This window comes from Arachis ipaensis, chromosome B07 (assembly GCF_000816755.2).
Source record: "Arachis ipaensis cultivar K30076 chromosome B07, Araip1.1, whole genome shotgun sequence".
NCBI classification, from domain to species: Eukaryota; Viridiplantae; Streptophyta; class Magnoliopsida; order Fabales; family Fabaceae; genus Arachis; species Arachis ipaensis.
In genome coordinates, this window is record NC_029791.2 from 13,942,875 (window position 1) to 13,956,661 (window position 13,787).

A 13,787-nucleotide genomic window follows, 5' to 3' on the forward strand; every position below is an offset into this window, starting at 1 on the left:
CCTCCAAAGCCTCCAAAGCAATAATATCGAAGTTAAAAAAAATGTCTAATTAAAGAATTTATACTTGTATTTTTTATTTCTTTGTGATAGGCATTTGTAATTAATCGTGTATGGAATTTTAGTTTATTATTAGGTATGTTAAGTCTTTATTGGATAACGGGTAGTTTTCAATTTAGAGATTTGTTTTAAATATTCAATAACTTGATTTTTAATAATTATCTTCATGGTCACATGTATAGAACCAACTTCGAGATTGGCCACAGTATAGAAGAGATCTTAGAAGCACACATTCCTCAAAGGGGTAGATTGGGGTGTTGCGATAATTTACTTCAACGACGAGGTCTCTAGTTCAAGTCCAGGATGGCTCAGCTGCACCAAGAAAAAGAATAGAAGACTGACTTCTTCATGCATGCTCCACTTGGCTCGGGGGGATATAGCTCAGTTGGTAGAGCTCCGCTCTTGCAATCTATAATCAGTTAGTTTAGCAGTTGATTTCCATACATTAGTTCCCTTGCAAAATTATTATCCACTTTCACTACAAGAAAAACGTTGAGTACCATTAGATTTATTGTCGGAAGGAATCAAACGGTATAAATCTCGCCGGTAAATATTTACTGTCGGATTTTTTTGTCCAATGATAATGAATTATCTATTTGGAAAACCATTTGGTTATTGGCAGATTTTTCTAACGGTAATGTTGGCACCAAAATATGTTGTTTCTCGCACTATTACTATCGAATTATTTCCTTGGTAAATCCGATGGTAATGTCAATTTTTTTAAAAAAAATTGAATTAAATGGTCAATTTTAATTTTTTATTTAAATTTATTTTTCACACAATTAATGGTCAATTCATAAATAATAAAAATATATTATTTAAAATAAATAATACAATATTCAAATAAATTCAAAGTCAAGTACATCAAATAAATATAATAAAACAATAAAATGAAACACTAATAACTAAAGATCCAAGTAGTCGTCATCGTCGTTGTCGGTCCTGTGGCCCTGAAGAGGAGGCGCAAAAGGTGGTGATGTCTATTGCCACCAGTAGGGATGATGCCAGCGGCACACATCTAAGCCTAGTACACCTCCATCTGAGCCTCCATCCGCTGAAACCGCTCCAGCTACTCCCTCCATTCCAGCCTGAGATCATCGGTGTTTGTCACGCATGTGAGAATCTTCTGATACCTCTCCTGATAATCATTCAGCTCTTGATTCTACTGATGATGGTTGCGTTGGAGCTCCTGCATCTGCAGCCTCAAATCCACGCTTTCCTCGGCCTCGACGGCTCAACTAGTGGCAGAGCCTGATGATGGTCTCAACATGGAGGTGCAGATGCTGCTGGCAAATAACGACGTCAACCTGTATAAGCGGTTCTTGTACGGTGCTAAGGCGGTCTCGCGCCAAACCACATCGGGATCAACAACTGAAGCAACAAAGCTATCGACGGCGTTTTCGCCACTTTGCTGAGATTGCTGAGTCGCAGCCTCTAGTCTCTGCCTGTAGGACTCCTGTGTAACACATGTTATTGTGATTAGTACGACAACTATACAGTTAATCTCCAATAATTTTATACCAGAAGATCAAATGTATGTTTACTCACATAATAGTCCTGAGACCGCTGATAAGCAAATCTAGCTTTGTTCTCCTTCAGCGTATGGGTGTACTTGAACGTCTCCGCCAATGTCGGCTCGCAATCCAACGACTTCGACTACACATGTTGCATTGAAACAATATGATTAGGATGCCTAGTAATGATATGTAAAAGAATATAACTAAGTTATTAACAAAATTAAAGATATTACATACCAGCCTGCCCTTAGTCTTCATGAAGGTCGTTGAGCTGCCGGTATACTTGGACGACCAGGCCGATGCCCTTAGCTCTGTTGGTGAGACTCGATGCCTGAACCCCGCATCGGTCTCCCAATAAACTAATAGTGCCTTCTTTATTTCTGGTCGAAGCCAGGTCGTCAGGTGGTCCCGCCCCTCATGAACATCCTCCAGCATCAGTTGTAGCCGCCGTCCCATTCTATGATCATATATATTCCTGATAGTAAGATTTTGCCCAGCATCCTATATAAAGTGCAACTGCACAAAGAAAATTTAAAATTAGTTAATCAGTATAGAAGATATAAACTAGCTAAATGTTTGAAACTTAAAAAAATTAATTACCACTTATTTCTTAAACCATCGCTCTCTGGTCTCAAGTTTGATCTTCTTGTAGCTAGGCCAGGAATGGTCGTACATCAGCTTGATGACGTTGGTCATCTCCTGAGCACATGTGTTGTTATTCGATGCAAACCTATCAACAATCCACAAACAAAATAATATGGCAATATAAATTAAAACTTGATTATAAGCAAATAATTAGATACTTTCAGCAATTCCATAATCAGGAAACATAAAACACTTCCAGCCATTTAAACCTAAATCCATTAAACAAGAATTAATAACCAGACACTTTCAACAATTCCATAATCAGAAAACAGGAAACACTTTTAGCCATTCAAACCTAAATTCACTAAATAAGAATCAATTTTTAGGCACTTTTAGCAATAACAATAATTAGGAAACATGAAATACTTTCAGCCATTTCAAACCTAAATCCACTAAACGAGAATCAATTTTCATGCACTTTCAGCAATAACAATAATCAGGAAACAAGAAACACTTTTAGCCATTCAAACCTAAATCTATTAAACAAGAATCAATTTTGGGCACTCTCAGCAATAACAATAATCATGAAATAGGAAACACTTTCATCCATTCAAACCTAAATCCACTAAACAAGAATCAATTTTCAGGAAATTTCAACAATAAGAATAATCAGAAAATAGGAAACACTCAAAGTGATACTTATCCCGTGCCGCCATCAGGCCAAATGGTCAACCGTACGATGGGAGGTGGTGGAGGGACATCAGCTGCCTCACTTTCGTAAGAGGACTCCTAGGATGCGGCTTCTGTCACTGGAGGCAGCGTTGTCGTGACAGCGGGCTGTTAAACGGTAGGAGGCAGCGTCGTTGCCATAGACGGAGGCACGTAGTTGGGTTAGAGACCATGATGAACGGCTGGTCTGCTAAACCCGCAACCTGTGATGTCACCTAAGTAGTCGGAGTAGAGGGAGAGGATCTAGAATTCCTGGGGTTACCGAAAGAAACCCTTCCTATACCACGACCACGACTACCTCCACGACCAGCACCCTAGTCTGCAACACCTCTATCAGTTGTCATGTCTGCAAAGATCAAAATCAGCTGTAACACAATAAATCAACATATTTCACACAATTTTAAACAACTCCAACAACAATATTCAGTAATACAATTCAATAATCAAAACACTTTTCAAAGTTCAAATTCAAATTCAAAATATGGTTCTGATTATTCAATCAATTAGTAAATTTTTATTCAAATCTAGTAATTCATATCCATACTCATTTCATTTCTTTAGAAACCAATATATGGTTTACAATCAAGCAATTTCGAATAAGAAGCTTCACCTTCTCGAGTAACTGCACTCAAATAATTTTGACCTGTAAATTTTACCATACATGCATATACACATACACATACAAAAAATAGAACAAAACCAACTCCTAAAGAAAAAACCAGAACCCATAATAAATAATTATAAAAAAATAAAAATAGAAATAAATCTCAGAAAAAGAATAAGAACAAATAATAAAAAAATCATAACAAAAATAGAAAATCAAGAAGTTTAGGAAAAAAACCCTAAACCAAATATTAGAATAGAAGAAAAAATAGAAGTTTAGAAAAATAAAAAAAATGAAGAACCAAGAAAATCAAAATAAAAAATCAAATACAAGAGCAAATAATCAGATCAAAGAAAAATTTGACTAAATAATTTACCTATGGCTCCATTCTAGATGCAGAGATGGAAACATAGAGGTTAGAGAGAGATGACATAAACAATGGAGAGGATATATAAGGGAGGCGAAAACAACAGAAAGTGAAACGAAGCACACGAGGAGCGAGGGCGATGGAGCTGATGAGAAGAGACGATGGAGGAAGGAGGGCGGAGACTGGTGGCATGGAGGAAGGAAAGGCGACCTCTGTTGGATGGCCGACGTGGTGAGTAGTGAGCAAAGAAGGGTTTGCGGCAGAGAGTAGTGAGCGTCGAGGGAGTGCTGGCTCCGACAGAGAAGGGTTATGGGAGACGACGGAGGGAGTTCTGACAAAAGAGAGAGTGCAAGCACCAACAATGAGCTCTATTTGAGTAAGGGATAAGCGACGGAGTCTGAGTGTTAAGGTTTTCAAAGCGTTAGTGTAATATTGTTAGGGGAGAAGAGTAGAAGAGTCTGATAAGTTAGTGTAGCGCGTTTGGGACTTTAATTTAGGAAGTTCTTTTTTTAGTGGGAACTTTTTCACCACGCTTTTCTCGGGGTGCCAATAGAGTTATTGGAAACGGGGACGCTTTAAAGCGTGCCAAGATAAAATACTTTTCGCCATGCTTTAAAAGCATCCCTGTTTCTCTCTATGGCCACGGTTTTGAAGTTCCGCAAAAAATGTGTGGCCATATCTCTAATGAATTTTCACCCTTATAAAAGTGTGGCCATTGAGCCCTTTCGCTACGCTTTTGAAGCGTGACAAGAAAAAACGTGGCCGAATCTCTAATCAATCGCCACCCTAATAAAAGTGTGACGAGAAAAAAGTGTGGCCACAGGCCTATTTTTTTGTAGTGTGTGTTCAGTTAGAAAAGTTTGGAGTATTATTACAAATCCGAATTTAGAGTTGCAAAATGATTAGATAATTTAGTATTGGAAGTTAACTCTACTATATGAGCAGCCTAGTTGCGAAATCATATTTTGTGTGGCTCAAGTTTTCGTTTTAATCAGTTTATCTAATTAGAGTTTAGAGAATCAAATCATAGTTCTCAAAATTGGTTTAATTCAATTGGTCGAACCGTAAACTAATGAAAAATGCAACTTAGTTTGATAACGAAATTGGTCAATTAAAAAATTGGATAGAAATTGAAAAATCTTCCAAAAATTAAGGGTTGGATTGAATCGAAAACCAAACATTTTTAAAACTAGACCAAAATTAGGGCAAGTTACATTAATAAATCATTTAGAGATCAAATTTACGCAAATGCAACTTTTAGAAACAGGTTACATTCTTGTCTTAAACCAACTCTATGTGATTCGGTACAAATATTGCGGATTACATTCAAAAGACACACAATTATAATCCGCTACACCCTATCGCGGACTATGAATAAAAAATGCAAGACGAAACCGCTGCACTCTGTCGCGGTTTATGACCAAATGGTGAAGTATAATTTGCTAAAGGTTATCGTGGATTACGTGCTGCATTGTTATAAAATCGCGATTATTCATTCGCTAGTTTTGAGTAGGTTTTGAATTGAGAGAGAATTTTGGATTGAGAGAGGAGGCCTTTCGGGAGACCTTAAGTGGGACTGTAAGGTCCCACATTGGTTGGGGGAGGGGAACGAAGCATGCCTTATAAGGGTGTGGATACCTCTCCCTAGCATGATGCATTTTGACGAGTGAGTGTGGGGGGTTCCGGCTATCATTCCTATCGTCAAAGGCAAAACCGTAAGGCCTTGTGTGCCAAAGCGGACAATATCGTGTTAGCGGGTGGTCTGTAATGTTACATATGGTATCATAGCCGGAGCCCGAATCGATGTGCCAGCGAGGGGCGTTGGGCTCCCTTAGGGGGTGGATTGTAAGGTCCCACATTGGTTGGGGAGGAGATTGAAGCATGCCTTATAAGGGTGTGGATACCTTTTCCTAGCATGACGCGTTTTGACGAGTGAGTGTGGGGGTTTCGGCTATCATCCCTATCGTCAAAGGCAAAACCGTGAGGTCTTGTGTGCCAAAGCGAACAATATCGTACTAGCGGGTGGTCGGGACTGTTACAGAGACTATGGCGGAAAAAAATTACTTGTACCAGTTGAGTGGCATTACTCACATATTTGTAGGATTATAAATATTTAGACTCGTCTTCTAACTATAAATAAGAAAAATTGGAGCATATCTCTTAAAGTTCCTCATACGATATATGGTAACGTACTCTAATTAGTACAAGATTTAATGTACTTTATAGAAATAAAAAATGGTATAATATAATAATAATATTATCACATTAAATGATTATATCTAAAATAAGTCACAAAATTATTTTTTAAGAATCGTCCTAACATTTTTTAAAATGGATAAAATATGTGTATGAAATTTTCACTTAAATAAATTTATATCAAGTGATTTAAATAGGATTTATAGTTAATTCAACATGATGTATATATATTTCAATAGTTAGTACATACTATATATATATATATTATTCTAGCATATTATGCTTCACCATTTGGTTATAAACCGCGATAAAGAGTAGTTTATGTCTTGTAGGTTTTATTTTTAATCCACAATAGGGTGTAACGGATTATGATGGTGTGTTTTGAGTGATTTTTATTTTTTAAAGCTACTTTTTTAGATTAATTTAACCGATTATGCTTCATCATTTGGTCACTGCGATAGGGTGCAGCAGTTTATGCCTTGTGTTGAGTTAAGTTTAATTTTGGGTTTATATATAAATGATAGCAAACATTTATTGGGTTAAAAGTCTAAAGTTGTTTAATGTGTGTCAGTGATGCAGGCTTATTTACTCACTTCTCAGCCCAAGTTTATGTTGCTTCAGCAAATTTAAATGTCACAACTCCAAAACTTCAGCCCAATATTAGTGCTCATCTTCATGCAGCGTTTCACACACACTATTCTCCACTCCTTCATCCTACTCTTCACATTCTGCAACTTACTAAGTGTTAATTCTCATTCTGTGATATACTGGTTATGTTTGCTCTCTTTTTTAAAATTTCCATTTCATTTGCTTATTTATTGTTGAGGCACATGCATGCATGTGTTAGTTCGAAAAATGCTTTACTTTATGTCATGTTTCTTAGAAAAATTTTTCAATATTATAATGTTGATTTTGGGGTTGAGATTTCTAGAGAAGTTAATTCTTACATTAAATGGGATGGTGCAGTAAAAAGAATAGCGACCAAGCATAAAAGCACTGATAATGACACTGAAACTCCATCTCAAGGTCATGATCCATTGATTCCTAAGTCTAACTCAACCAAAATCCGAATCATAACTGGTATCATGAAGGATGTGCTCCAAAAATTTATAAATCTGATAGTTCTTCTCATCAACTTTGGGGCCGAAAGGAAGAGAGCTGAAGGCATAAAGGAAACTGTGTTCAAGAAGACTAAAGGTCGCATTCGCATTCTCAGGAATTATGTGGAGGAAATTGAAGTTGGGTGTACCACCACTAACATTGAGGATGAGGATGAAGGCTTCGATGACTCCAATTCTGATGCCTAGTTTATCTCATCTTTGATATGGACAATTTCAAATAATCTCTACTTTTATTTTGAGACTTTATAGTTTTATTTTGTTTTTCTTAGATGACTGTAGACATTTTAATACTTTGCATTGACTGCTACTTCAGAATGCCTGTGTTAAGCCACTAACAAATTATTTGTAGGATCTTTCATTTCCCTCCTTGATGATAAGGGAGAGAAAAGAAAAATTAGGCTTGACTTAGGATATTGATGATGCTTAATGATATATATTGCCTTATGTATTGTTGTGTTATTTTATTTGCTTAACTTTATTTGCTCTGTGTCATTATTGTTGTGTTATATTGCTTTGGTATTTGTTCTTGGCCGTTTTAAGTTATCTCCATTTCAAGAGTAAGCCTTAATTAAAGGGGAGAAATACTGACATCGAGGGAGAGTATTACACACTTTGGATGATCATCAAAGGGAAGTATTATCAACTCATTTAAATTAATATTTTAAATTCAATTATCCTCTTTTATCATGTTTATCATCAAAGGACCGAGGAGATTGTTGAGTTAAGTTTGATTTTGGGTTTATATATAAATGATGATAAACATTCATTGGGTTAAAAGCCCAAATTTATTTAATGTGTGTGCTAGTGATGCAGGCCTATTTACTCACTTCTCAACCCAAGTTCATGTTGCTTCAGCAAATTTAAATGTCATAACACCAAAGTTTCAACCCAATACTCCTAATAAGCACCGTTTAGGATATACAAGCCAAGAGAGAAGGTTTCTAAACATTCATGGTTTGAACAAAAGAAGAAAAAGGTAAAGAAATATTTGGCACTATTATGGGACAGCTGTGGCTCTAGGAAAGCAACAATGACACAAGGACAAAACAAAGTCAAAATGCAGAAGATCACTAGCAAAGTTTGGAAGAGCAAAACAAAAATGCAAAGCTATGGACAGCAGTTGGTATGGCAGGAAAATAGAAATACTGTGCATGCTAAGGAAGGCAGCGGCTCCTTTGACAACAGAGTAAATGGAGCAGAATGGAAAAAGCATTGCATGCCAATGAAGACAGTTTCAACGAGAAGAAGGTACAAGAAATTGGAAGAGACAATGAAGAAGAATTGGAAGAGCAAGCTGCATCTATAAATCTGGACTCACTTCAACATTGGTAGACAAGAAAAATAGAGTGATACAAGAGCATCATCTCAAAACACTTGAGTTGAGTTCTTTTTAATTCAATTTGTACTTCATTTCAGATTTTCTTTTTTATGACTATCTAATGTCATCTTTTTGTATTTGAAAAAAAGGCTTATGAATGTGAGTTTAAAAAGCCATGAGAGAAGAGGTAAGAGAGATGCATGAAAAAGCCAAAGAATTATTTCTATGTATTTGTTTTTGTTGAACTAGGATTAGTTCTCCTTGCCAAGTTAGGATAGCACTTGGTGTATCTGAATCTGGTTAGGTGCTCCTTTTAAGTTGGGACAGCACTTGAGTAGTTAGGCTTTGGGGTAGAAAGCTTAGTGGAAGATACTAGATAAATTAGGTTGTAATTCATTAGTATTGGTATTTGTAGGTGGTTTGATTATAGTGAAAATTCTACCATGGTTATGATGGAGACTGGATGTAGGTTTTATGGCACTTGAAAATCGAACCAGTATACATACTGCCCTCATTCTCTTCTTTCCTTCTCTATTTCTATATAGTTTTAGAGACAAAATATGAAAAATCTCCTGCATAATTAGCTTCCGCAAAAACAGAGTATAAGAACTATATTTTTGAGTTAACTTGATTCAACCCCCTTCTCAAGTTCTAGCAATTCCATCACCTTGCATTTTTTATTCATAATCTGCGATAGGGTGTTGTAGATTATGATTGTGTATTTTGAGTGTAATCCGTGATACCTTATAGCAGATTATGTCTAAATAGTAAATCATGGTAGGGTACAGCAATTTACATAAAGTTGGTTTAGAACAAGAATGTAACTTGTTTACAAAAGTTACATTTGTGTAAATTTGATTTCTAAATTATTTATTTATGCAACTTGCCCCCAAAATTATGTCATTTTGGTGGGTTCTCCTTAGAAAAAAAAGAACAGAATGCATATAAGAGAAAACCATAATAAGTGCAATGAATAAAAAGAAGAGAAAAGTATAAAAAAACAAAGAGAGGACAAATGGAACAAAACGAGAAAGAAAGCGGACACAGTGGATCCGCAACAGTACAGGAACGTATGGTGGGTTCGGAATGGCATGGCGATGATGAATCTGGAATGACATGACGATGATGGATCTGGAATGGAGTAGCGGCATGTTTGCTTTTCTTTCCTCTCTTCTTGAGGAAATGAATATCCCCTCTTTTCTCTTTTTTATCTTTAAAGTGGTGTGATACTGATATGAATATGATACAAGGGAATGAGGAGTGATATTATTAGGGTTAATATTTTACTCTTATGTTGGAGATATGGACTGCTCTTCTATTTGAGACATGAAATATAGACACAATAATAAAAAAAGTCTATGAAAATGGTAAATACTATAACAAGGAGAAGGATTAACATAATGCACCTGCAAGAAATGAGATGGGTAGGGATGAAGGCAATGGAGTTATATATTTCTGGGTTTAAGATTTAGTATATAGGTAAATAATAAAAATGGAGTAGTCATTATTATGGATAAGCAGTAGAAGAAGGATGTGGTAGAGGTCAAAAGAATAGGCAATCGGATCATCATTATAAAATTATAGTAGAAAGGAGTATTTTTAATGTGATTGGCGCTTATGCACCACAAACAGGTTTGGATGAACAACACAAGAAGAGTTTTTAGGAGGAGCTAGAAAGTGTAATTCAAAACATACCTTTGGGAGCCAATAATTTTTTAGGAGATTTAAATGGTCATGTCGAAAAGAATGTGAATAGATATAAGAGAATACTTGGGTCATGGTTTTGAGAGGAGTTAGAAAGTGAAAAACCATCTTGGACTTTTCTTTAACGGCTCAACTTTTGATCTTCTTGTCGCGAATACTTGTTTTAAGAGAAGAGACTAACACTTTGTAACTTAAACTTATAAGAGTGGTTTTAACAAGCTCTCAAATTGATTTTCTTTTGCTAAGGATAGTTGATTAAAAATTTTGCACTAATTGTAAAATTATTTTGGGAGAGAGTTTGACAACGCAACATAGGGCACTCGTCATGGCTTTTCACATTAAACAAAACGTGATGAAAAAATACCAAGAGAAGAACCCAAGAACGAAGTGGTGGCAGATGAAAGGAAAGAAACACAGAAACTTCTAAAGACAGATAAAAGAAGAAGCAAAGTGAAAAGGACATTGAAGTGCAGATGAGATGTGGAATGAGATAGAAAACATTATCAGAAAAGTGACAAAAGAAAGTTTTGAAATTAGAGGGATTGAAGCAAGAGACAAAGAATAATGGTAGGGGAATACAAGTGTACAAGAGAAGATAAAAATTAAAGAGAAAATATTTTAAGGAGTGGTATTTAAGCTATAATGCTAAAAATTGAAAAAAGTATAAGATTGCCAGAACAAAAGCGTATGTGGGTCTTTATCAGTCTTTAGTTATGAAGGAATGAGAAAAAAGTATATATAAGATAACAAAGAATTAAGAAAGAAGAACAAGAGATTTGGATAAAGTTAAGTGCATCAAGGGCAAAAATAGTGAGGTTTTGGTCCAAGATGAGGGCATTAACGAAAGATGAAAAAGTTACTCTTATGAATTATTTGATGAAGGACAAGAGACTTTTTCATGCTTTGGTCGGTTACACGAGGGAAGAAAACTAAAACTTCAACTACTATCAAAGAATAAGAAAGGAAGGCTCTAAAGCGGATGAAGAGTGGAAGAAAAATAGGACTAAATAATATTCTGATTGAAGCGTAAAAAATTTAGGAGGGAAGGATGTCTTTTTGTTAACCATACTTTTAATGAGATCCTAGTATCTAAGAGGATGTCAGATGAGTGAAGAAAAACTACGTTGGTCCATGCTTATAAGAATAAAGAGAATATACAAAACTGTGAAAACTACAAAGGGATCAAACTAATAAGTCATACCATGAATTTATGAGAGAGAATAATATAACAGAAGTTGACATAGAAACATAAGTCTCGGAGAACCAATTTGCCTTTATGCCGGGTAGATATATCACCGAAGCTATACTTGTTAAGAAGAATGATGGAGAGATATCGAAGTAACAAAAAGGATATACACATAGTGTTTATTGATTCGAAAAAAATTATATAATAGGGTATCAAGAGAGGTTTTATGGAATGTCTTAAAAAAGAAGAGAATAAGAATTGCATATATTCGTGTAATTAAGGATATGTACAATGGAGTTACAACTAGTATGAAAATTCAAGTTAGTGTGACAAAGGAGTATTCTATCGGTCTAGGATTGCACCAAAGATCATTTCTAAACGTATATCTCTTCACATTAGTTTTGGAGCAGTGGCGGAACTTGAAACAAAATTTTGGGGGGTCAGATAAAGGATAATTGTCAAGATGCTTTTGATATGGACCCATTTAAGATAAGCTCGTCTAATCTCATCTCTCTGGTTTGGGTGATATTGCCAAATTTAAAGCCGTTTTCCAGGGTCTCGTTCCAAAATATTAAGGTTAAAATTAAATTAAATAAAAAGTAAAATATAAAATAATATTAAATTAAATAAATAAAAAATATCTAATTTTTTATATTTGAACTTAAAGATAGAGGGAGTATTGCTTATTGAACTTATTGGATATTTTAAGTCATAATAAAGTATTTAAGTCAATTGAACTATTTTTTATCTTTTGAAAAAGTACTACTAATTTTTTTATAAAAAGTTTGGGGCCATGGCCCCCCTTATCTCAACTAAGCTCCGCCCCTGTTTTGGAGGTATCGAGCATATTAAGGTTTTGCCGATGACACTATCCTGATGGGAGAAACAAAAAAGATTTAAATCAAAAGTTAAAACTGTGGAGAAGAGCTTTTAGAGGATACAGTTTGAGCATAAGTCATAGTGAGATGGTAGATATAGAATGTAACTTTGGTAGGCAAGAAAAAACAATAATATAAAAGTAAAAGTTAGAGAAACTATTCGCCGCAAGTAAAGTACTTTAAGTATCTTGGGTATATCATGTAGAATAATAGAGAAATTGAGAAAGACGTAGAACATCGGATACAAGCAGGTTGGTCAAAACGGGAGAGTGCGTCTGATTTATATGCGACAAAAAATACTTTTAAAACTTGAATGAAAATTTTATCGCACTACCATTAGATCGATTATGTTATATAGAATAGAGTGTTGGGCGGCAAAGAGTGAACATAAACATAAGTTAAGTGTGACAGAAATGAGGATGCTAAGTTGGATGAACGGTCACATACGTATGAACAAAATAAGGAATAAAGATATAAGAGAAAAAATTGGAGTAGTGTCTATTTTAAAAAAGATGGTCTCAAATAATTTAGATATGTAAAAAGAAGATCAGCAGAACACCCGATCAGAAGAATAGATGAGATAAAAATGGACAAATGACAAATGGTGGAGAGAGAGCTAAAAAAAACCATACATAAAGAGATAAAAAAAAAAAATTTGTGTCAACAATCTCACTATAAACATTATATATGATAAAATACAATGACATCATTTAATCCGTTTAACCAAATCCATTTAATAGGATAAGGCTTTGTTGTGTTTGTGCTTATTTATTAAGATTTATATTTTTTTTGTAATATCGATTTAATTTATTTATTTTTATTTATCATAAATTATACTTATTTTTTTTTTTTCACAATAGAAAGAATTCATTCTCATTCAAAAGCTACATGGAAAGAAAAGACAAGAGTGTACCAACCAAAAGTTTCCGTGACTCCAACGCACACACCTGCCACGTCATCGATCCTTGTGAGTTCTGACCTTTTTCTTCATTAATTGATCCTCGCCCAGACAACACCCCTACCTTACCTTAAAAAATTCCTATGAACTAGCACAACATATGCCACGTCATTGATCCAAGTTACCTTCTTCACAAAAAACCTCCACCATTAGATTACCTCCACTTCGGTGATTCCTGGCCGTCCATATTCTCGATAGATGAACGAACAATAGAAGATTGAAAAAATAAAAAAAGGAAGTGTAGCATTATTTTTTGTTTAAATTAAATTTTTCCCAATTTAAAATTTATTTTTTTTCCTTTAAATTCAATCCTCAGATCATTGCAAGTGTCACCCATATCAAAACACTTTCCTGAAAATTTTCGTTTTTTTTTTTTGAGAACTTCCTCTGTTTAGAATTTGCATTTTTAAGGCCTTGTTGTGAGTGTGAGTGAACTGCACAAAAAGCTTTCATAGATTCTTCATTCATCAGCAAACAAACAACTTCAATGGCAACCGAAGAGGTTAATAAACCTCCATCACTTCCTCCTTATCCTGAGGTAAATTCAATTCATACCCCAAAAATCAA

The 13,787-nt window shown here is 35.0% G+C and overlaps 1 protein-coding gene across 1 annotated transcript in view; it reads left to right on the forward strand.

Annotated features, from left to right (window-relative positions):
• Positions 13,442–13,787, forward strand: part of LOC107609145 (HMG-Y-related protein A) — a 1,599-nt gene continuing 1,253 nt past the window's right edge. Inside the window, exon 1 of the mRNA XM_016310992.2 lies at positions 13,442–13,758. Within this exon, the coding sequence (XP_016166478.1) occupies positions 13,708–13,758 (51 nt within the window). The 5' untranslated portion in view covers positions 13,442–13,707. The remainder of the gene's footprint in view (positions 13,759–13,787) is intronic.